Source organism: Mustela nigripes, chromosome 14, assembly GCF_022355385.1.
Source record: "Mustela nigripes isolate SB6536 chromosome 14, MUSNIG.SB6536, whole genome shotgun sequence".
NCBI classification, from domain to species: Eukaryota; Metazoa; Chordata; class Mammalia; order Carnivora; family Mustelidae; genus Mustela; species Mustela nigripes.
The window spans coordinates 24,160,265-24,185,183 of record NC_081570.1 but is presented as its reverse complement, the minus strand read 5'-3'; the positions used below and the strand labels follow the sequence as shown (position 1 = coordinate 24,185,183).

Here is a 24,919-nt window from a genome sequence, read left to right as displayed (position 1 = left end):
TGCAAGAAAAGTGCCACTTTGCTACTGGGTGAAACTTTTTTGTAGACTAAGCTGGGGAATGGTTGTGTGTGTACAATGCTGCCGAAGGGGTAGGCCTATCCTGTTTGAATTGCAAGCCCAACCTTGAAGGTGGGAATGAGGATGGTACTCTACTCAAAGGCACTTTATTTAAAAAAAAAAAAAAAAAAATTAATGGCAAAACTTGGAAGGAAGAAATTTACTTTTATTTCCAAATTTGTCCTCCGCCTTCTTTAAATAATACATCTTAGTATGGAGTCCTACCTCTCCCATATACATTTAACTTGAATAAAAAATGATTTAGGGGCGCCTGGGTGGCTCAGTGGGTTAAAGCCTCTGCATTCGGCTCAGGTGGTGATCCCAGGGTCCTGGGATCCAGCCAGCATGGGGCTCTCTGCTCAGCAGGGAGCCTGCTTCCTCCTCTCTCTCTGCCTGCCTCTCTGCCTACTTGTGATCTCTGTCAAATAAAATAAATAAAATCTTTAAAAAAATGATTTAATTCAATTCATAGATGGAATTCGAATGTGTGGCAATGAAGTTCCATAGTGCTTAGAGTGTGTTCTGGTTCCTTCTTTAAAAACAAAGGAAACATTAAAGCTTGTAGAATTTCAGGATATAATATTTCAGCCACCTATTCCTGAGGCAGGTCTTAGTAATGTGAAGTTCTGTGTGAATTCCCAGGATGCAATACCCATAATCAAGTAAAATCCAAATGCAACCCAAAGTAAAAATGGGTTATTTAAGACTACCCAATAATTTAGTGTCATTATTTATCCCAATAAAAACTTTAAATAAGGGAACATATACAGTATCTTGACATTTCACAAAAATTAATATGTTCCTAAGGTTGAGGACCAGTAAACTGGAAGGTCATGGTCTGAATGCCCCTCATAGCATCTGTATGAGGAAGACAGAGGGAAGCCTTGAAGAGAGGACGTGTTTTGCACAAAAGACATTGGGAAGGTTTTTAAAAAATACTTCATCCAGGCCCCATCTGCCAAAGATTGTGATTTGCCTAGGCATCTGTATTTCTATTTATTTTATAGAGAAGTGAACATGAGAAGGGGGAGGGGCAGAGGGAAAAGGGGAAGCAGACTCACCCACTGGGCAGGGAGCCTGACCAGGGGAGCCATACTAGGACTCTGGGATCATGACCCAGGCTAAGGCAGCCACCCAACCAACTGAGCACCCAGGCACCCCAAGGCATCTGTATTTTTAAAAGCTGCACAAGTGATTCTAATGTGCAGCCAAGGCTGAGAACTATGGTCTGGGCAGAAATGTTCCAGTTTCCTCTGAATGAAAATAAGTTACTCTCTAATGAAGAAACTAAGCAGTTGTAAATCATATCAACAAGGAATTAAAAGATTTTCCCACTAGGAAAAATCAAGGAACTATATAAAGAATTCATGCATCTAGAAATCTGAAGGAGCAAAGCAAAGTATAATAAATTCTTAGATGTCCTTTATAAGTTGTATTCCCTTTAATAATGTTTGCAAATGATCTAGTCAAGACCAAAGGTAGAGGTGACTGGCATTACCTTGGTCACTGGTTTCCAATCTAAAGGTGGTAAGTTTCCAATGGCTTTTGAAACGGGTGGGGGGGGGGGGGGGGGAGAAAAGTGTATATCATGCTATTTCAGTATGAAAAAGCCATGAAAATTAAGAGGCCGCTGGCTTCTCTGGTGTGTGGTTTATTGCTTATTAATATATTTGACCTATTGTTGGCATGAATACAAATTCTGGGAAAAGACTAACATGTAGAAGGTGAAGTTGATAGATCCTCTGTGGATTTCACTTTTCTGGTCTATTCATGGCTCTATTAGCATGAATAGTTAAGGAACTCCTACATCAAAATAAAACATTAATTATACTTCACAATATATAAAGCCGCTGGCTAAATAGTGCTGTTTCTGTGATAACCTGAAGTTTTTCATTAAAACTCTTATAACTAAAGTCATATCCTTTACATAATATTTATTCTGTATAGGATTTATCCACATACAATGACGTCAACTTGAAGACAATTGACTATTATTTGTATAAAGGCATCTTATAAAATAGGGTAACACACAACACACCTCAGTGAATTCAGTTGATACTCTAGGATTCAGAAAATCTGACCATCCTAATCCCTATATTTGCCATTATTTCACTGGGTTGCCTTAGAGAGGTTGCTTTACCATTCTGTGCCTCAGTTTCTTTACCTGTCATGTGAGATAACTGTCCTATTTCATAGATATGTAAAGAATAACATAAAAATTATTAAATACTTTGCAAATATAAAATGCTATATAAATGATAAATAGTAATACTGGTCCACTCTAATATAAAATAACATAGAACTTTCCATTTATAATCTAAAGTTTGGTCCTCCAGTACCTAATTATCACCCTTCCCAGTTAAATACATCTTATACTATATTGCTTTTAGTGATTTTTCATAGTATTAAATTTCCACAGTATTAATTAATTTAGGATATATATATATATATATATATCCAATATGAGTGGAAATTTCAATGTATCTTAGCATGATTTTGCAAAATAACTCTGATGAATTCAGTTCTGAGCTCTGAACTAAGTGACACACTAAACTTTTGTCATCAATTAAGCAGTAACTTGGTAGCATAAAAGCAGTTACTATGTTTTGATTCCATTACTCAAAAATACATTGTTGAAAAATATGTTTTTTTAAAAAGTCTTGAGACGAGATAACTATAGAATGATCATTGTATAGACTACGGATGTGATCTGTTCCTCTAGGAGACCCTCTGATTACCAGGTTGTAAGCACAGTGATAGAGGTAATGAATTGAGAGCCCAGTGCTCAAAGGGAATTCAAAAAGCTCCCCGGTTCCAAGGTTTTCAGTGCTGCCTTCCTGAGCTCTGCAGAGGTGTCTGGTGAAGCTCATTGGAAGCTATAACTAGAGTAGCTCTGATTTTAGAGATTCTCCCTTAAATGTGAGCTTCTCCCTGAAACCATTCTTTTGAAGAAAGGGTTTCTTGGGCAAAAGAAACCTCTTCAAACAGTGATCTTGTTCTTTTTTTTTTTTTCTGCAGCTGCTAGGCACGATTGCAATATTGTTTTATTTTGCAAAACTTCTTTCCATCACCACACACTTTTGAGGACCAGGGTTAGAAGGGCGTTCAGAAGCTGATAAGCAGCATTACTGTAAGAGCAAACTTTGTTCTAACGAACTCTCACTATTTTGCTAATATTAAAAAAAAAAATCCTTGGCATAAATAAAGCTTATATTAACAGATTATACCCCCATGTAACATTTTCCCACATTTAAAAGCCAAAGAATTTTGTTTTCGCAGAAACCATTAATGGACAGTCTCACTCTAGGAAAGAATCGGTCTCTAATGTCTTAGATACATATGATATGATAACTGGAGTTATTATTTACAGCTTACAAATGTCACAAATGTTCTTCTTTTATGATACTAAAATGGTAGAACAGATACGCTGTCTAGTCTGATGAACTTGATAGCTGTTTTGTGGGAGAGCTTGATGCTTGTTATAAACAACGAGAAAGCATTATTTCAGGTAAGGCTGTACAGGTGCTGGTGGCAGTGTGTTCCGTGGACTTGGCTGACATCCATGCTGATGTTTGCATGCAGAAGCGTTAAGAGAACATTTAGATCACAGACTAAAGTGCGTTAGAGCATAATACATGCACTACTTCATTCTCATGAATAAAGCTCCAATCACTCATTTTTCCTATTGGCTCCAAGGACTAAACATTAGATAACAATTTTAAAAGATGTTACCATCTGGTGAGATTAAGGAATGACAAGTGCTTCCCTCCCTCATTTGGATACAACTTAATTGTGAAGACTCCTGATTTGGGACCAGTCATGTTGGGAGAACAGTGAACTCGGTGCATGCCATCCAGTCCTGAAGCAACTGGAAATTTACCATCAGGGGAATCTTGGAAAGGTCTCACTCAGCATTAAGTACCATAAAACAAAAACAAATGGTTACTCATCTATTTGTAAGAAAGGTTTTAGAAATTAACCATTTTAGCCCTCCAGTCAGTATCAAGGACAATCAGTAATTAAGAGAAAAAATAAAATGGAAAATATCATTTTGAGGGACATCATGACATTTAGAAATATAATACATGGAGCCTCTATCAAAATTAAATTATATCAAGCTTAAGTGTAATAATCTGAAGCAACCTTCAGTAAGTCAGTTTTTCCAGGATTCAGATTTTAACTTCAGAACTAAAATAATGCTTCTCTGATTGAACTGTACTTTTAGAATGTTTCATAATTCATAAAGGGGAGGAGTTTATTTTATTTTAAAATTTTTTTGTTTTGTTTTGTTTTGTTTTTTGTTTTTAGGTAATCTCTACACCCAAACTGGGTTCAAACTTAACAACTCCCAAGATCAACAGTTGCAGCCAGGCACCCCTTACAGGGGTGGGGTTTAAACACAACTTTATGTCCTAGGAGGAAAGTTTGTTTTGAAAAATGATATAAACAAGATAAGAAAAATGCTTAAAGCATGTAAGAAATAACTTGTTCAAAGAGTGTTATATATAACATGTACATATAAATAACTTGACATTAAAAACATGTCAGTGGACACTGGAGGGACATCAGTGAACACTCTTAGATAACTCTAATCCAAGTTATTATGTGTTCTTGAAGCTTATTAAGTTCTTCTTTCGTGCTTTCTAATTCTAATAGGCTTTTTTTCTGATTACTGCAGATTGGTGAGGTTTGACTTCAATTTTTCACCATTTCAGGAGACAATATGGGGACAGTTGAAAGAAGGCTGTTTAAAATCAAGACCTGAGTCACCAGTCCCACCACTTCAACTTTCTGATTAATCTCCTCACTTGTAAATTAGAGACAGTAATATCTCCCTTGCTGATTAAGTGAGAAAATGTGTGAGAGAGCACTTTGGAAATAATATAGCAGAACAATAAATGTTAGAAATTACTCTTAAGAACTTGTAACCTCTAATTTTCTTGCTCATCATTTTTTTTTTGTTGTTTGTTTGTTTGTTTGCTCGTTTTCCTTTAGAGAGGAGGAGAATTATACTGACAGATATTCACAAACCACCTTAACTTTCAGGCAGTATTTGTTTCCTGCTTTAGAAGATGATGTCCGTATGTAATCTCTGGTCTTCCTCTATTTTAGGTTTTTGTTTTTAAACGATATGACTACACAAGAGTCATCTTTACCTTAATGACAAAAAGTTCAACTATGAACGGTTTCACACATTTTAGATTTGTCGTCTGCCATACTCCTAAAACAATATCTAGGATATTGGGATACTGAAAGGTTGTTTTAGATCTGAAATTAAATTAGATCTGAAATTAATAGAAAGACTTATAATTCAGCCAGGTAAGGGTGCCAGACCCTTAAATGTGCTCTTCCTTGGTTCCCTGTGAAAATTCAATATTGGTAGAGTTTGTGTTTTTGAAACACCTTGAAATTCTCTTATATAAAGTTTGCTTGTGGTAAATTTATTTAAAATATTTTCTTTGAGAAAAGTTTGCTAAGTAGATCTTTCAATATTAAAAGAAAAAATGTATCTCTGTAATAAAAGGAAGAGGATTAATTGTTCATCCATCATGCCAACTCAAGCTGGGTCTTTCTTTCCAGTGCAGCAACACATTTTAGGGCAACAAAGTTCAGAATGGGTACCATGACCTGTTCGGAAAGCATGCAAGTTCTATTAGGCCATCACCTTAATGTCAGTCTGATGCCTTTGTGAGCCAGACTCTGACCACGGAAAGAGAGAGATACAGGAAGTCAGCGTAAGTTGCAGACATGCCAGCTCTGTTGGTTTGCACGTTAGCTACCTAATGTTGGGCTTTATTTCCTTCTCTTCTTCTTCTTCACTATCGTCAACCTGTTGTATGACCAGATCGGCAGACCCATCCTCTACGATCTCCACGTACGATCTGTTCTCGTCTTCACTCAAGTGCCATCTGGAATCTTTATCTCCATCTGATGGGGACATAAGATGCTGTTCGGCGTCCAGATCAATGGGGAGGCGGTCTATGCCAACCTCAGCGAGGCACTCATTACAGAGTCTGTAGCGCCTGGTTCCTTCCTGGACCACTTGCCCTGTTAGATCAGTCACGTGGCGTTTGCATTTCCTGCAGATTAATTTGCATGCCTGGTGAATCTGTGTAGAGATTGAAATAGTTCTAAAAAAAGGGGTTTTCGAAAGCAGAACAGTATATCTAGGTTCCAGTTTACAAACTTAAGATGTCCAAAGTCAAGCGCTAATATTAAATTTACATCTAATTATTAGAAAAAGACCACAGGTTTTGGTGATAAATTGACATCACAAATAAAACACTCCCTTTCTCAAAATACAACAAAACAAAACCCACCACCTTTCTCTATATGATGGATATAACATTGTCATGTTTAATAAAACATGCTTAATAATCTCACCTATCCTTTAATCCAACAGTATTTTGATATCTGAGGTAACAAGGGACACCGTCCCAGAAAAATAATAATTGCAAACACTAAATATATCACATGTACTATTCTAAGGACTTTATATACCTTTATTCTGGCAAGGGAGAAACCTCATTTCATGTTAACTTGTTGCTACCAGCTAGAGAAAGAAAAATCTATTGTCCCAAATTTGTTTATCAGAACCTATTTTTGAGTTTTTTTTTTTAAGATTATTCATTTATTTATTTGACACAGAGAGAGAGAGAGAGAGAGAGAGTGCACAAGTAGGCAGAGTGGCAGGCACAGGGAGAGGGAGTAGCAGGCTCTCTGCTGAGCGGGGAGACCTATGTGGGGCTTGATCCCAGGACTCTGGGATCATGACCTTAGCCTGAGGCAGACACTTAATCGACTGAGCCACCCAGGTTCCCCATCAGAATCTATTTTTGGATAGAAGGATTACTTGCCACTTCTATTAATGAAAGATCCTGTATAAAGAGAACTAAAGTAAAAACAGGGAGGTTTAGGCTCTAGCCCTGCTTTTGTCATTTACTAGCCATGTATTTCGAAGCAAGTAATTGAAAACAATATAAACCTGCTTCCAGGGTAACAGGCAAAATATTTATTTATTTAAAGGTTTTTTTTTTTTTTTTTTTTTTGAGAGAGAGAGACACACACAGCGAGAGCAGGAACACAAGCAAGGGGAGTGGGAGAGGGAGAAGCAGGCTGCCCGCCCAGCAGGGAGACCAATGTGGGGCTCAATCAGAGGACCCTGGGATCATGACCTGAGCCAAAGGCAGACGCTCAATGACTAAGCCACAGAGGTGCCCCATAAGCCCCCAGTCACCTCAATAGGCAAAATATTTAACAACTAGTAAGATATGGACACCACCCAAACAGAATGGAAGGCTGTCAATCAAAATGGAAACTGGTCATAACAACAACTGTGGTACTTCTGTCATGTATCAGCCCAATACTATCTCTGCATACTTCCACTTACTAATGAGAATACAACTCAGGTCGTGAGGACCAAATGAGTTACTATGTGTGAAATGCTTTGGGAAAAATTTGTAACTGATGAATAACTACATAATTACAGTTACTAATAACTTTTTAAACAGCTGTCAGGAGCAGATTATGGGTTCTACTCAAAAACCATTACAATTAATTTTATACTGCTGAATTACTATTTATGGCATATTCATTTAGATAAAATTAGAACAATATGGAAGTAGGCCACTAAACACAAATAGCGAAAAGAAAAAAAACAAGAAAACTAATGCAGTCTGGTAAAATATCTAAGAAAATATAGTATAGTTATTATTTTCTGCTTAAATGTTGAGATATTAATCAGTAAATATCAAAACTACACAACTTGAATGTGCCCTTATTGTTGCCGAGATAGTAATATTATGAGTATTCTATGTGGTGGTGTTTTCTTAGAAAGTTCTGGCAGATTTGTATTTATCCCCCACCCCCTCAATTCCAATACAGTTACTAAGTCAAAGAAATTAAGTGAAACACTATAATGTTAAACTTGAAAATACAAAAAAAAAAAAAATTGAAAATATCATCACAAACCCACTATTTAAAAATCTTCTAGCTCTATCCACTGAAATAATCTAAGAGGAATGACCCCTTAGTAACGATGAGTAGTGACCACTCCAGGTATCCAAAGTTTGGTTTCTAATTTTACTCCCCATTCTCATTTTTTGAGAAATGGCTGATTCCAGGTTTGCGACTCGTATTTTCCAGGGAAAATACAAGGTGAGCCTAGGGAAATTTGAGGGCCAGAGAATAAGGCCATCTTGAATATTTACCGGAGTTATGACAAAGGGATGCAAGAAATAGTTTCAAGTTGTCCTCACTGGACAAAACCGAAAATTTGAGTATCAAAAAGAATAATAATTGTCGTAGGTCCAAACACAATGAACGAATGAGAATTCATGAGACCATTTGCTATTAAAAAAAAAACAACAACAGAAAATATTCATATTGCCATTTGAAACTGCTACTAAATCAACTCTTTACTTGAAAATTGATAATTAAAGGGAAAGAATTAAATATTTATCCTGTTTCTCCTGTAGTAACTGTATTTCAAAGTAACTGAATAGTCCCAGGTGATGAAGAAAAGTTTTACTTTACAGAATTCTAGCTAATAAGGTAGAAGAAATGATAAAATGAGTAAATCATTCTACAACCCAAGTAAAATTAATAGTTTGGACATAGTTTATCAACTGATATTAATACCATGAAATGAATGGTTGATAGGGAAATGGATAGTAGCATAATGCCAAAACAGCTCCACACAGATTCCTTTCTAATCACAAGGTGGCACCTTTAACTGAAAAATGGTGGGATCACAGTCTCATTATCCTAACTTTAATGACCAACCATTAACAATATGAATGATGGGTCCACCAGATATTGTGTCTCTTAATGTGACATATTATGAGTGAAATAATTTTACCCTTGATGTGTAAGTATAGCTGTGTATAGATGTGTAAGTGTAGCTGAAAGTATTTACCTTGAATCCATTAAGCCTTTATTTATTTTAACTTTTAATTTTTTTTAATTTTTATTTTTTTAAAGATTTTATTTATTTATTTGACAGACAGAGATCACAAGTAGGCAGAGGCAGGCAGAGAGAGAAGGAGAAGCAGGCTCCCTGCTGAGCAGAGAGCCCAATGTGGGGCTAGAGCCCAATGCGGGGCTCAATCCCAGGACCTTGAGATCATAACCTGAGCCGAAGACAGAGGCCTAACCCACTAAGCCACCCAGGCGTCCCTATTTATTTATTTTTAAAGATTTTATTTATTTATTTGAAAAAGAAAGAATGTGTGTGAGCAGGGGGAGGGGCAGAGGAAGAAGAAGGAGACTCCCCACTGAGAAGGGAGCCCATTGAGGGGCTGGACAAGGGGCTCAATCCCAGCAGGACCCTGAGATCATCACCCGAGCTGAAGGGAGACACTTAACCGACTCAGCCACCTAGGCGTCCCTCCATTAAGTCTTTAGATAAAACATACAGTTTATAGAAAATGCAGGGGGACAGAGGAACAAGCTAAATGACACCTGTTAAAGCAAGCAGAGAAATCGAGAGGTAGGTTAATTATCTCTGCATCTTCAGCAAGTCAGTGTTATGGAAATGAAAAGGGGGGCAGGGAGGACTATGCTCTCTTAAAAACATATTTAAGGGACTTAATGAGATGTAGTACAGGATCCTTCACTGGGTACTGGTTTGGACAAACAAGCTCTAAAAGGTATTGGGGGATTACAGGGAGGTTTGAAATTGAACTGGATGTTAGATAAAATTTCCACTGAGATGGAAAGGTAGAGCTTGTTCATAAAGATAGCAGGCACAAACAGTATGATCTAATTTGGTAAAAACAAAAACAAAAAACCATCTATATGCATGCGATACTGTCTTAAGAATGGTAGTATCTGAAAATGCCTGGGTGGCTCAGTGTGTTAAGCATCTGCCTTCGGTTCAAGTCATGATCCCAGAGTCCTGGGATCAAGTCCCCGTCGGGTTCCTTGCTCAGCAGAGAGCCCTGCTTCTCCCTCTGCCTGCTGCTCCCCCTGGTTGTACACACTCTCTCTCTCTCTGATAAATAAAGAAATAAAATCTTTAAAAAAAAGGGGGGGGGAATGGTAGTGTCTGGTGGTAAAAATATTTTTATTTTCTTATTTTTACTTTTAAAAATGCACATTCATTGCTTTTGTAATTTTTAATTTAAAAAATCCTAGCTTCATAAGGTTAATGAAGCCACAGATTTGCTTAAAGATTTTATTTATTCATTTAAGAGAGAGAGAGAGAGGGACAGAAAGCACAAGCAATGGGGAGAGGGAGCAGGGAGCCTGATGCGGGGCTCCATCCTAGGACCCTGGGATCATGACCCAAGCCAAAGGCAGACACTTAACAGACCGAGCCACCCAGATGTCGGAAGGCAGAGATTTTGTCTGTTTTGCCCACTGCTGGAGACCTAGCGCTGAAAAAAAGGGGCTGGCACATGGGTGCTCCGTCTGTATTTGCTAAATAATTAAGTCCAGAGCAATGCATGAAGAAATCACCCTCAGTGACCCATTGTCCTTTGAAGTTAAAAGGGGCTGATACAAAGGGAATAGAAGCATAATAGAACACAGATTTCAGAAAACATTCTTGCCACAAGATGAACAGTGGAGTAATTCCAACGTCCTTGCCTTAGTAGCCTGCCAGAGCACTGAACAGCAAATTTGCTGAGATTTTCCTAACTGTTGACAGTCCAGTCCGAGTGGAAGTGGCTCTACTGCCCACCTTGCTCCCTTCCTTGAGAAGACTACAGATAGAGACTCGAAAGGGGCACAGGGGACAGAGGATGGACAGCAGAAACGGACCGAGATCCTACCAGGTAAGCATCAGAGAACCACCAGGACACGCAGAATCGCCACACGCAGTGGTCATTCTGACCTGGAGATCCAGATATCTTTAGTTTACATCGTCTCTGGCTCTGGATGAGACCGGTACATAAAAACATACTCGATTTTAAATGAACTAAAATGGATACTTTAAAAAAATTAATAAAAATTTATACAGAGGTGCCTTGGTGGCGCAGTGGGTTAAAGCCTCTGCCTTCGGCTCGGGTCATGATCCCAGGGTCCTGGGATCCAGCCCTGCATCGGGCTCTCTGCTCAGCAAAGAGCCTGCTTCCTCCTCTCTCTCTGCCTGCTTCTCTGCCTACTTATGATCTCCATCTGTCAAATAAATAAAACCCTTAAAAAAATTTTAGAAAACAAAATGGATATTCAAAAGAGTATCTCCTACTTCACGGTCTCAAAGGAGAATGAAAATATATATTAAATGAGGCATTATGTGCAAAGTGAAACCATTAGGTTGGAAACATTTCCAACAGAGCACAGTTGTAGGAAAAGATTTCCCTCAGTAAATTAAGATGATCCGAAAGCAGGTGATTGTGCACGTTTCTTAAGAAGTAAAATGAGGAAAAGTCCTGTACGTACTGTGCGGAAATGGCTACTGAGGTGGTCCAGCCTGCTAAATCTCTTCCCACAGGCTTGACAAGGGTAGGGTCTTTCCCCTGTATGGCAGCGAAGATGGCGCTTGAGGTCTGCCTTCCGCTTCACCACGTGGGTGCAGTAGGGACACTTGAACCGCATCCGGGGCAGATCATCTGTCAGGAGACAGTTTGATTAAATCACTGGAAAGTTCACCACAACAGTTCCAATCTAATATCAAGTATCCCAAAGGAGTTGGTGAGTCTTGCAAAGGCAGGAGGAAAGGAGAAGGAAGAGATGTCATCAAGACTCCATTGTCCAGGGGCACCTGGGTGGCTCAGTGGTTTAGAGCCTCTGCCTTCGGCTCAGGTCATGATTTCAGGGTACTGGGATCAAGCCCCACATCGGGCTCTCTGCTTAGCGGGGAGCCTGCTTCTTCCTGCCTCTCTGCCTATTTGTGATCTCTGTCTGTCAAATAAATAAATAAAATCTTTGAGAAAAAAAAAAAAGACTCCATTGTCCAGGGACGCCTGGGTGGCTCATGGGTTAAGCCTCTGCCTTTGGCTCAGGTCATGATCTCAGGGTCCTGGGATCAAGCCCCACATCGGGCTCTCTGCTCAGCAGGCAGCCTGCTTCCCTCCCTCTCTCTCTGCCTGCCTCTCTGCCTACTTTGTGATCATTGTCAAATAAATAAACAAATAATCTTAAAAAAAAAAAAAGACTCCATTGTCCATGCACCCCTGAGTCCAGAACGGTAACGTGAGCATTTGAGAGATGTACAATGTTGGGGTAAATTTACACTCTTGCGCTGTCCTCTCATTCTGCGTTGTGGAGTCACTGGATTTAAATGTAAAAAGGGAGAGCTGGACTTTAAAACTAGAGATTAAAAAACAAAAAAAGACAAAAACAAAAGCAAAAGAAGTGGAGGTACAACCTCAAAGTATTTCATATTATAGCTTTTAAGTGATGTGTTTTATTGACATATTTTTATCTCCTTGCCTCTACTTTCTGTACACTTGTAACACTTTTAAAGGGGAAAAACTGTCAAGGCTATTTAATGTTTTATTTTAAAACTCATGTTTTCAAGGGGCGCCTGGCTGGCTGGCTCAGTCATTGGAGCATGTGATTCTGGATCTCCGCAGTGTGGATTTGAGCCATACGTTGGGTGCAGAGATTAGTAAAATATATATATATATTTATATAAACTTGAAAAAAATAAATAAAATAAAACTCATGTACTCAAGATATTTGTTTGGAAGCAAACTTCATCAATTTAATAGCCATTAAATTCAGTGGTTCATTGTTTTGTTTTTTGTTGTTGTTGTTTTTTTTAAAGATTTTATTTATTTGACAGACAGAGATCACAAGTAGGCAGAGATGCAGGCAGAGAGAGAAATAGAGAGAGAGAGAAGCAGGCTCCCTGCTGAGCAGAGAGCCGGCTGCAGGACTCGATCCCAGGATCCCGGGATCATGACCTGAGCCAAAGGCAGAGGCTTAACTCACTGAGCCACTCAGGCACCCCATGACATGCATTTCCAATTCCTGTTCTCTACCATAGTCTTCTGGTGGTAAGGGGTGGATTACTGAAACCAACACCTCCACAGTCTTTCTGCATTTTACTACTATCATAAAAATGAGATGTTTCTGGTTGTTGTTGCACGCAGGATTACAGTGTTATGTTAAGGGTTGCGTGTGGTTTTTAAATTATGTCTTTATGTCTCAATAAAATCAGATGTCCAGTTTTTTAAAGTCTTGGGTCTGTGAACCTTTGTAAATATGCATGAATGCTCTGTTTAACTTTTCTGTATAAAAATGCTCCTCCTGAGTAAATACTCGGAAAAAAAATATGTAATTTAAAGTGAAGATATGCATCTTAGGGATTGAACCATTTAAAAAAAGAGCTATAGGGGCTTAACAGTAATCTAATCATCTGATGACATAGGCTGGGAAAATCTTTGGCTTTGAAATTCAGAACCCTATTGTTTTGACTGTTATTAAATTTATTCTTTTTTTAAATTTTTTTTTTTTTTAAAGTAAGCTCCATGCCCAATGTGGGGTGTGAACTCATGACCCTATGATCAGGAGTTATGTGCTCTACCAACTGAGCCAGCCAGGTGCCCCTATCCAATACTATTTTTAATTAGAAATTTAAATTCATGTTTTATGAAATAAATTTGATTAGAGGAGAATGACTTAAAAAAAAATCACTTGGCTCAACTGCCTGTAACACTTCAAAGTAAGGGCATGCTGAGATAGGATTGGTTTGTATAGCCCAGGAGCCTTAGGACCTCACTGAGGGGACTGATTTTTCTTTTTTTTTTTTGGATACCTGGAAAGCTTCTGGATGTGACATCAGATCCTGGACCGTACGGATAGCCAACGGGCATGGAGTCCATGTGAGCATCAATCTGTGCGTGTTCTTCAGATTGGGAAATGTGGCTGGAAGAATCTGAGGTTCGTGCTTCTCGTTTGCTGGACTTATAATGAGCGACTTCAGAAGGCTGTGACAGCCTCAAATGTTTGGACTTTTTAATGGAGTCTTTCCTTTGTTCATGCTTGGCCAAAGGCTGTTGAGTATTCCTTTGGGAGGCTGGATGGTAATTATACTTACTCCAAGATTTCCCACTTATGACACCTGTTCCTTGATCTGCGCTCAGGTGAGAGTGTGGAGAACCGCTTTCTTCTTGCCAGCCGCTGCTATAAAAGGAGGAACGTTCTATACCGTTAGAATTGGCATCTTTATCGGAGAGACTGAAATAGCGATCTTTTTCTTTCTCACTGATGTCTAGTGAAGATTTAATAAAGGTCTTACATACGCTAATGACATCAGTCATCTGAAGGAAGCTGGCGGCTGACATCACCTCTATGACGTTCTGACCCGTGAGAGAGAGTTTGCCAGAATAGACAAAGTCCAGGATGACCGTAAAAGTGTCAGGGGAGAAGGCCTGAAAGGTAGCTGTGGTGGGCTGACTCGTCTCCTTCGAATTCTGAGAAAGGAGCATTTTGAAATAACCACTGCTAGCAAATAATACATTTCGATGCGCTTTGAAGACCTTCCCTTCCACCAGAATGCTGCAGTCACAGAAGACGTCTTGCCTGCGCTGCTCATTCAGTTGCTGCAGGAGGTGGGACTGGTGAGAGGAGATCTCCATTCTGGAGAGGAAAAGACATGGGGTTACCAGACCAAAGTGACATGGCTTTTCCCAGCAGCGTCAACCGAAATAACCATCAGAAACCTTTCTCTCGTCTCCACGGAAACCACTTTCTTCTTAGAGGATAGAGTCTCCAAGATGCAGAAAATCACTTAGTACTGTACTATGAGTTGTGTGGTTTTTGGACAGTGATTTGTTCAGTCACCAACCTATACCAAGCATTTTCTATGATTTAGGCCTTCTGCTCCGTTCCCTCCTTGATACCCATCCCCCAGCTAGCCCATCCCCCACCCACCTCCATCAACCCTCCATTTGTCCTCTATCGTTAAGAGTCTCCTATGGCTTGTCTCCCTCTCTCTATTTACCCCCCCCCCCCCCCGCCTTAAAACATACCCAAGTGTTCTAAATGTATGGCGGGGCTTTCAAGAAAATGAGAAATCCCAAGCTGCCGGTGGTGGAGAAGGAGCAGAGCCAGAGCCCCAATGTGGCTTCAGGTTTTTATCAGTAACAAGTTGGCATCCTCTAGGGACCACGACCTTCATGAGGAAAGATGAGTGAACTTTGCCCATAAATCCCAGAAACACACACAGCTTGTCTTTGTAGGGCCTTCATTGGGGAAATTAAAAAAAAAAAAAAAAAAAAAAAAAAGTACCTAGGTGTGGGGTGCCTGGGTGGCTTCTTAGGTTAAAACCTCCACTTTCGGCTCAGGTCATGATCTCAGGGTCCTGGGATCGAGTCCCACATCGGGCTCTCTGCTCAGCGAGGAGCCTGCTTCCCCCTCTTCTTCTGTCTGCCTCTCTGCCTACTTGTGAACTCCGTCTGTCAAATAAATAAATAAAAATCTAAAAAATAAAAAAGGACCGAGGTGAGCTAGCAGACCCAAGATTGTGCTTTTTGAGGTTCTGGAATCCAAATTTATTCTACCTGTTTGGTGTGATAAACCTCAAGGTGGAAATTTAACATGGAAATTAGTCCTGGGGTGGTGGGGCTCCTGGGCTTTTAGTGGAAGCAAATGCACAACCACTTGGGACGGGTGCTCCCAGGTCCCAAGCCAGGTGGGAAATGATCTCTGCTTAGATGCAACTCAAAATCGTTGCCCTCTTCCTATAAAGTGGATCATTTCCAATATCGTACCACTGTGATGTCTATTATTTCCTATCTTAGAAACAAGCAAACAGGGGTGCCTGGGTGGCTCAGTGGGTTAAAGCCTCTGCCTTCGGCTCAGATTATGATCCTGAGGTCCTGGGATCAAGCCCCGAATCGGGCTCTCTGCTCATCGGGGAGCCTGCTTCCTCCTCTCTCTCTCTGCCTGCCTCTTGGCCTACTTGTGATTTCTGTCTGTCAAATAAATAAATAAAATCTTAAAAAAAAAAAAAAAGAAACAAGCAAACAAAACCTCCCTTGATTTCACATGCACCCCTGGCTACAACTCATTTCATATATATATATATATATAGCTTGAACTCAGGACCCTGTGATCAAAAGTCTCAAGCTCCACCCACTGAGCCAGCCAGGTGCCCCAGTTTACTACTCGATTTCTCTGCTCTCTTCACACAAAATTCATTGAAAGAGGTTGTTTGTTTGTTTTAAGATTTTATTTATTTCTTTAATTGAAGGGCTAAGGGGCAGAGGAGGAAGGAGAGAGAGAGAACCTCAAGCAGATGCCACGCTGAGCAGGGAGCTCCACATGGGGCTGGATCCCACCACCCTGAGATCATGACCTGAGCCAAAATCAAAAGTTGGACCCTCCAGTGACTGAGCCCGGAAAGACTTTTTTTGGTTTGCTTCTTCATTTGCTGTCTTCGCTTCCCCCGTTCTCTTCCGATCAGCCTCCATCCCCATCCATCACAATCACTTTTTAAAAAGATCACTTGTTAAAAAAAAAAAAAAAAAAAAAGATCACTCGTAACTTGCATGCCAAATCCAATGGTCCTATCTTTGTCCTCATTTTACGCAGGCAGTGGGGTCACTGTCTTCACCCTAAAACGCTCTCTTGACTTGATGCCCAGACCCCTCTGCTCCCTGTTCTTCCCCGGCTGCCGGCCACTCCTTCTCAGTGTCCTCGGCTGGTCCTGCATCTTCCTAGCCTCCTAATGCTATGGGATTTAGGACATGCTACCCCAACATATGGCACCTTGGCGTACTGAATATTTTGTAGGAGTTTGAGAAAACAGCAGAAGCAGAAAGGGCACTCAGAACCCCCCTCCCTTCTCCCCTGCAACTAAAATAACCCCCATGTGAGAGGTGCCCTCTTTATACCCAGAGGAAAGAGCCTCCTTATCTCAGAAGACAAAGGGATGCTAAAGAGAATCCGAACAAACAGGCTTTGCCAAGCTTCCCCGGTTACTAAATTTATCTCCCACCCCTTCACCTACCATATTCCTCGGTGACTGTCCACTCGTCGAGGAACCTAGCATAAAAATATACTCAGGCCTAACTGATACTTCGGCTCTTCATTTCCCGATAAAGGTGTTGGAGTCATGCGAAACTTCTATGGAGTCATTTTGTATGCGTTTCTCACGCGAATGTGTCTGTGTCAGTTTAATTTCCAGACCCAGCCACGAAGAAGGTGGAGGAAAAATTTTCCTCCCCTACCGCTGGAATGCCCCAGGCCTCGGGGCTCAGACCTCTTGCCTACTTACACCATTCCCTAGGTGAGCCCAGCTAGCCTCATAGTTTTAAATACCATCCCTGAGCTTATGACCCACCAAGAGAGCTTTGAGAGGCTCCCCAGCCAGCCTCAAAGTTCTCATGACCTCAAAGGCACTGCCTGATGTGCACCGCCCGGTCCAGGTATCTCTCTGCCCTCACCGTCTCCTGTGCTCTATCCCTCCTACACTGCATTCCAGCCACAAAGACCGCTGCTCATTCCTAACATTCAAGGCCTATTCCTGCCGTGCTGCCTTTGTCCTTGCCAGTCCTTCGGCTTGGGAATCTGCTCCTAGGGATACACGTAGCTCGCATTCTCACATTTTCAGGTCTCCGTTGGAATGTCCCCTTATCTGAGAGCTTTCCTTTACCATCCTATAGAATCACCCCTTCCCATTCTCTAGCCTTTTATCTGTTTGCTGTCCGTTTTCTCCGACTAGAATTTAAGGTACGAGAGCAGACACTTTGCCTGCTTTACTTATCTATTCCCAGCTCCTAGAGCAGCCCGTGAGCACACGATATATGCTCCGTGTCGCTGAATGTGCATCAAACCTGCTAAAACATACAAGGAAATGACTCTTCATAAAGAAGAATCAGCAGGTAGAACAAACAGGAGAAGCAAAACACCCACAATTTTAGAAAACAATAAAAATCTAATAGACTATAAACTAAGTATGTTTAAGAAGGTCAGAGCGATGAAAGATATAAAGAGTAGCATGTAGCTTTTTAAATATATTTCATTTTTATTTACTTGACAGAGCGAGCCGCACACGGGGTGGGAACGGGCAGAGAGTGAGGGAGAAGCAGACTCCCTGCTGAGCAGAGAGCCCCATGTGGGACTCAATCCCAGGACCCTGAGATCATGACCTGAGCTGAAGGCAGAGGCTTAACCAACTGAGCCACCCAGGCGCCCCAAGAGTAGCATATAGTTATGAGCATAGACGCTAGAGCCAGGGAGCTCAATCTGGAATTCTGGCTCTACCACTTAATAGCTGCATGACCCTGGGTAATTTACTTAACCTCTGCATCCATTTCCTTATCTGTAAATTGGAACAAGAAATAGCTCTTATTTCACAGGATTATTGTGAGGATAGAATGAGCTGTTGCACACATAGCACTCAAAGCTACAAGTAATAAGGACTTCATGAATGTTAGCCATTCTCCTTTTGCTTTGTTATTATCCACAAGAAAAGAAACCAGGGGTGGCAGGGGGCAGGGGAGAAGAGGTAGGTTTGAGGAGGAACCAAATAGATTGAATGTACAAAAAAGATCATTAATGAGATTAAAACACTTCATGTTGCAAGATGGTTGCCCCATCTCCAGCCTAATGTCCACATTCCCAGCAGGAAGAAGAGGAAAGGACAAAAGACAATTATCAACCCAGCCTGTCTTTTTTTTTTTTAATCAGAGGGAAAAGAAGCTTTTCTGGAGCCTCACCAGGGGACTTACACTTGCAACTCAATAGCCAGAACCATATCACCTAGTATTTAAGTGTATCTCCCATTACTGTGTTTCGTGTGTGTGTGTGTGTGTGTGTGTGTATCAATTACCACTTCTTGGTTTTGTCAGTCCTTAACATTTTTTTTTTAAAGCTTTTATTTACTTATTTGAGAGACAGAGATCACAAGTAGGCAGAGAGGCAGGCAGAGAGAGAGGAAGGGAAGCAGGCTCCCAGCTGAGCAGAGAGCCCGACGAAGGGCTCAATTCCAGGACCCTGAGATCATGACCTGATCTGAAGGCAGAGGCTTTAACCCACTGAGCCACACAGGTGCCCCTGTCAGTACTTAATATCATCAGACTTTTTAATTTTGCCAATCTTACAAATATGCAGTGGTTTGTCATTGCTTTTATTTGTGTGGACTGAACAATGAATGTGTACTATGATTCAGTAAACTGCTTGCTCCTTAGAATGTTGGTTGTTTGTTTTTTTTTTTAAGATTTTATTTATTTATTTGACAGAGAAAGAGAGAGAGATCACAAGTAGGCAGAGAGACAGGCAGAGAGAGAGAGTGGGAAGCAGACTCCCCGCTGAGCAGAGAGCCCGATACGGGGCTCAATCCCAGGACCCTGGGACCATGACCTGATCTGAAGGCAGAGGCTTAACCCACTGAGCCACCCGGTGCCCCTCATCATTTTTTTTAAACATCTTAATTTTATCTTATTTTTTTCAGTGTTCCAAGATTCATTGTTTATGCACCACATCCAGTGCTCCATGCCATACATGCCCTCCTTAATACTCACCACCAGGCTCACTCACCCCCCTCCCTCCACTCCAAACCCTCAGTTTGTTTCTCAGAGTCCACAGTCTCTCATGCTTCATCTCCCCCTCCAATTTCCCCCAATTCACTTCCCCTTTCCTTCTCCTAATGTCCTCCATGTTATTCCTTATGCTCCACAAGTGAAACCATATGATAATTGACTTTCTCTGCTTGACTTGTTTCACTCAGCATAATCTCCTCCAGTCCCATCCATGTTGATACAAAAGTTGGGTATTCATCCTTTCTGATGGAGGCATAATACTCCATTGTACATATGGATCTTACAATACTGTTAACTAACATTATGTAACAATTAGCCTCAAAAAATAATTTTATAAGTATCTATTTAACTCACAAGCCTGTGTGTTGGCTGATCTGGGCGGACTTGTTAGGAGAGCTCTGATGATCTTGCCTGGGCCCAATCACACGCCTAGGAGTCAACCAATTCCAGGGTGGTTGTGTTACTACATGGTCTCATAGCGTCCTCCTGGGAACAGTTGGCTGGCCTAGCTGATTTCTTCTCATGACGATGCCAAAAGTACAAAAGACCAAGGGGAAATATGTGAAGCCTCTTAAGGTGCAGGCTTGCAACTGGCACACTGTCACATCTACCCGACTGTAACAGTCTCAAGCAAATCACTTGGCCAAAGGTAAAGTCAAGAGAAGAAGATCTTCTCCCTGTTAGTGGGAAGAACTGTGAAGTCACACAACAAAGGATGCGAATATTGGTAGCGGGTGCTGAATGGTCACAATGATGCTATCTGCACAATATCCTTTCTTATTTTTCAAGTTGGGTTGTCTTTTTCTTATTTATTTATAAGTATCCTTTAAGTATCCAACATATTAATCCCTCATCAGGTATATGCTTTGCAAATATCTTCTCCAGTCCATGGTTTGATTTTTTTTAACTTTGTTTATTGTGGTTTTCATTAAAAAGAAGCTTTTAGTTTTAATGCAGTCCAATTTATCAATCTATTAATGTGTTTTCTGTAATTTGTTTAAGAAATTCCTTAGTCTCAGGGTGCCTGGGTGGCTCAGTCATTGAGCATCTGGCTTCAGCTCAGGTCATGAGCTCAGGTCATGACCTGGGATCAAGCCCCGCATTGGGCTCCCTGCTCAGTGGGGAGCCTGCTTCTCCCTCTCCCATTCCCCCTGCTTGTGTTCCCTTTCATGCTGTTGCTCTCTCTCTCTGTCAAATAAATAAATAAAATCTTTTTTTTCCCCCAGTTTTTATTTATTTATTTGACAGAGAGAGAGAGAGGTCATAAGTAGGCAGAGAGACAGGCAGAGAGAGAGGGGGAAGCAGGCTCCCCGCTGAGCAGCGAGCCCAACGCAGGGCTCTATCCTGAGATCATGACCTGAGCCGAAGGCAGAGGCTCAACCGACTGAGCCATCAGGCGCCCCTATAAATAAAATCTTAAAAAAAAAAAAAAGAAAAAGAAAAAGAAAAAGAAATTCCTTAGTCTCAAGGACATAAAGATATTTTTTAAAGTTCTGTTTCTCACTTTCAGGGCTTTGATCCACTATTTATTTTGCATATCATATTCTAATTTTTTTCATGCAGATACCCAATTTTTCTGGCACTATTTTTCTAAAAGATTTTATTTATTTATTTGAAAGAGATCACAAGTAGGCAGAGAGGCAGGCAGAGAGAGAGGGGGAAGCAGGCTCCCTGCCAAGCAGAGAGCCCAACACGGGGCTTGATTCGATCCCAGGACCCCGGGATCATGACCTGATCTGAAGGCAGAGGCTTAACCCACTGAGCCACCCAGGCACCCCTTTGGCACTATTTTTGAACAGTCTATCCTTTCCCCATTAATCGGTAATACTGCCTCTGTCATACATCTAGTTTACATAAATTCAAGGATCTATTTCTGAGCTTTCTGTTCAGTTCAGCTGGTCTGTTTGTCTATCTCTGGATCAATACTTCATACTATTAATTACCAAACTTTAAAATGAATTCCCTCACTTAGTTCTTCAAATAACATTTAAAAAAAATTCTGATTGCCTCTTTCTTCTTCCATATAAATATTAGGATAACCTTATCAAGTTTCACTAAAAAGAGAAAAAATATATTTCATAGGCATTTATTTTGGAATTTAATTTATAGATTAATTTATGGGTAAACTCACATCTTTATGATAGTGAGTCTTACCATCCATGAACATGGGATAGTTCTCCACTTATTTAGGCCTTCTTTCATAGTCTTTAGTAATGTTTCCTTATTTTCTTTATTAAGATCTTGCATATTTTTGTTAGATTTATTTCTACTGCTTATTGGCTGAATGGAAATGCTCCTAAAATTTCACCATTAAGAATGATGTCTAATACAGGTGTGTTTGATGGATATCCTTTTGTTTCTAATTTTCTAAAAATACTTATCACAAACGAGTGCTAAACTTTATTAAATGTTTACTTGGTATTATATTTTTTTCTTCTTAACCTGTATATTTATTTCCTGGGGCTACTGTAATAAAGTACCATAAACTGGGTGAATTCACACAATAGAAATTTGTTGTCTCACAGTCTGGATGACAGATGTCTGAAATCAGGCTGTCAGCAGGGCCATGCTCTCTCTGAAACTTGTCAGAGAGGAACCCTTATTTGCTTCTTCCTAGAGTCTAGTGTCCCCAGACATTCTTTGGTTTGTGGCAGCAATACCCCAATCTTTGTCTCTATCTTCATATGGTTGCCTTCTCTCTGTGTGTCTCTGTCTTCACAAGGAACTCTCTCCTTGTATCTTCATAGTGTCTTCTTATAAGGACACTAGTCATCTTGTACAGCCATTAAAAAAAAAAAAAAAAAAAGTAAGCTCTAGGGCTAACGTGGCACTTGAGCTCATTACCCCGAGATCAGGAGTCACATGCTCTATTGATTGAGCCAGCCAGGTGTCCCAGGACATGGATCATTTTGGATTAAGGGCCCACCCTACTCCAATTTGACCTCCTCTTCACTAATTACATTTGCAACAACCCTATTTCCAAGTTAGCACTTCATCGTATCTTTTGGGGGGAACACAATGCAACCCACAACAATCTGTTAAAATGGTATGTTACATTTTTTTGGGTGCTTAATGATCTTTGCATTCCTAGAATACTCTAATTCAGTCTTTACTTTTGTTTTTCTAGAGACTGAAAAGATAAAATGTTTTAATTTTTCAATTCTCCAAAAATGTGAGGTTGAACTAATAATGGAACTAATAATGAACTAATAATGGATTGAATACTGTCCCCTCAAAATTCACATTTACCTGCAATCTCAGAATGTAACCTTATTTGGAAACAGGGTCTTTGCAGAAATAATTAGTTAAGATGAGGTCACTTGACTAGGGTGGGTCCTGTAGTCAATGACTGGTGTCCTTATAAGAGGAGAGGACCCAGAATTACAAAAGCCTTGTGAAAGAACAGCTGGAGATTGGAGTCATGCAACCACTAGCCAAGAAAACACAATGCCCCCAGAAGCTGGGAGCCATCTCCTCAAGAGCCTTCAAAGGGAACATGGCCCTGCCAACCCCTTGATTTCTGACTTCTAGTCTCCAGAACCAAGAGAATAAATTCCAGTTGTTTTAAGCAACCAGTTTAAGGTACTTTGTTGTAGCAGCCCTAGGATACTAATACAAACTGCATGAAATTGCCAATATTCAACTGTTTCGACCAATAGAAATAGTAATTTCATATAGTTGAGCTAAAATCTCGATTTCAAATGAACTGGTGAAAGGGAGAAGTATGTATTTCTATATTAACAGAAGAATCTGTAGCTATTTAAAAGCTGCTATTTTCATTCTTTCAGTGGAGGTTTTTGTTTACCAGGCTATTATAAAATTTCCCTTTTGTTTACTCATTATTCTATTCTGACTCCTCCCTCTTCTCACTCAATACCATTTTCTGGTAATTATTCCCCAGGTTTTTTTTTTTTTTTTAAAGATTTTATTTATTTATTTAACAGAGAGAGAGAGAGAGATCAAAGTAGGCAGAGCAGCAGGCAGAGAGAGAGGGGGAAGCAGGCTCCCTACTGAGCAGAGAGCCCGATGTGGGGCTCGATCCCAGGACCCTGAGATCGTGACCTGAGCCGAAGGCAGAAGCTCAACTCACTGAGCCATCCAGGTGCCCCACCCCCCAGGTTTTCCTTTTCTTTTTTTAAAAAAATTTATATATATTTTTTTATTTCTTTATTTAACAGAGAGAGAGAGAGATCACAAGTAGGCAGAGAGGCAGGCAGAGAGAGAGGGGGAAACAGGCTCCCTGCTGAGCAGAGAGCCAGATGTGGGGCTTGATCCCAGGACCCTGAGATCATGACCTGAGCCGAAGGCAGAGGCTTAATTCACTGAGCCACCCAGGCGCCCCTCCCCAGATTTTCTTAAGAGGATCACCCCATCACCTCTTTTAGTACTTAGGTCTGGGAGAAACTGACTTGACTCATCACTCCAGAGACCAACCTGTGGACCCAGACCTGACAAATCAGAGCACTGCGTTCCCATGGCCAGTTACTGGCTTAGGATGGATGCACCAAACAAAGCAAGCAAAGGAGGTTCAATTAAATTGAACCCAGCGTCTTTATTGGAGCAACCGGGAAAGAAGAGCTCTCCTATGAGGATGTAAGGCTAGAGCTATCTACTGTGGATGGACTGCCACCATGATGGAGACTTTATGAGAAAGGACCAACCCTGAGGAGAGCAGAGAGAAGAGAGAAAGTCCAGATCCACTGACATAATGTTATTCCCTATGTTGGGTTTTTTTTTTTTTTCCTGTAAAGGGCCAGACAGGAAATATTTTAGGGCTTGTAGGTATGAGATTATTATTTATAATAAATATGTATTTTGGACTTTGCCCATGGTTCATGGCTCAGAGCTCCCCAAACCATTGTTTGGTGATTTCCTAAGCAATAAGAGAAACAGGAGCATCTTTTGTTCTAATATTTGGTCTTTCATCCGCAATTTCTGAAGTCACTTCAGAGCCATAAAGATGCTATGGGTGTCTTGCTATTCATGGTAAGTCCCAATCGACCACAGCTGAATTTATGTTAATGAGGTGACTCCTGTAAGTCCCCTAAGATGCATGGGTGGGGTGTGCAGGGAAACCAACCATTGGATTGGGTTTATTAGACTTGAGGGTTGGTACTTTCAGTCCCTCCCCATGACCTCTGGAGAGAGGAGAGGAACTAGAGGTTGAATCAGTCACCAATGGCCATGATTTAATCAATCACGCATATGTAATGAAGCCTCCATAAAACCCCAAAAGGACAGGGTTCTGAGCGCTTCCAGGTTGGTGAACCAGAACGCATCCACTTGCTGGCCCCAAACTCCATGGGACAGAAGTTCCTGCATTTGAAAGGACCTGGCCCTGTGTATCCCTTCATCTGTATCCTTTAATATCTTTCGTAATGAACTGGTCATCTAGTCAATAAATGGGTTTCCTTAGTTCTCTG

At 40.6% G+C, this 24,919-nt stretch overlaps 1 protein-coding gene across 5 annotated transcripts in view; it reads right to left on the bottom strand.

The window, feature by feature from the left end:
• Positions 1-1,974: 1,974 nt before the first annotated feature.
• ZBTB8A (zinc finger and BTB domain containing 8A) overlaps positions 1,975-24,919 on the bottom strand; it is a 64,543-nt gene continuing 41,598 nt past the window's right edge. For 3 of the 5 annotated variants that reach the window (XM_059377050.1, XM_059377048.1, XM_059377052.1), the window contains 3 exons: positions 13,766-14,589; positions 11,443-11,612; positions 1,975-6,166 (listed from right to left, as the gene is read on the bottom strand). In XM_059377050.1, the coding sequence (XP_059233033.1) occupies positions 5,834-6,166; positions 11,443-11,612; positions 13,766-14,588 (1,326 nt within the window). In that variant the 5' untranslated portion in view covers position 14,589 and the 3' untranslated portion in view covers positions 1,975-5,833. Of the gene's footprint in view, positions 6,167-11,442; positions 11,613-13,765; positions 14,590-15,240; positions 15,408-24,919 lie in introns of all 5 variants that reach the window. The other 2 variants (XM_059377049.1, XM_059377051.1) reach the window with 1 other exon arrangement.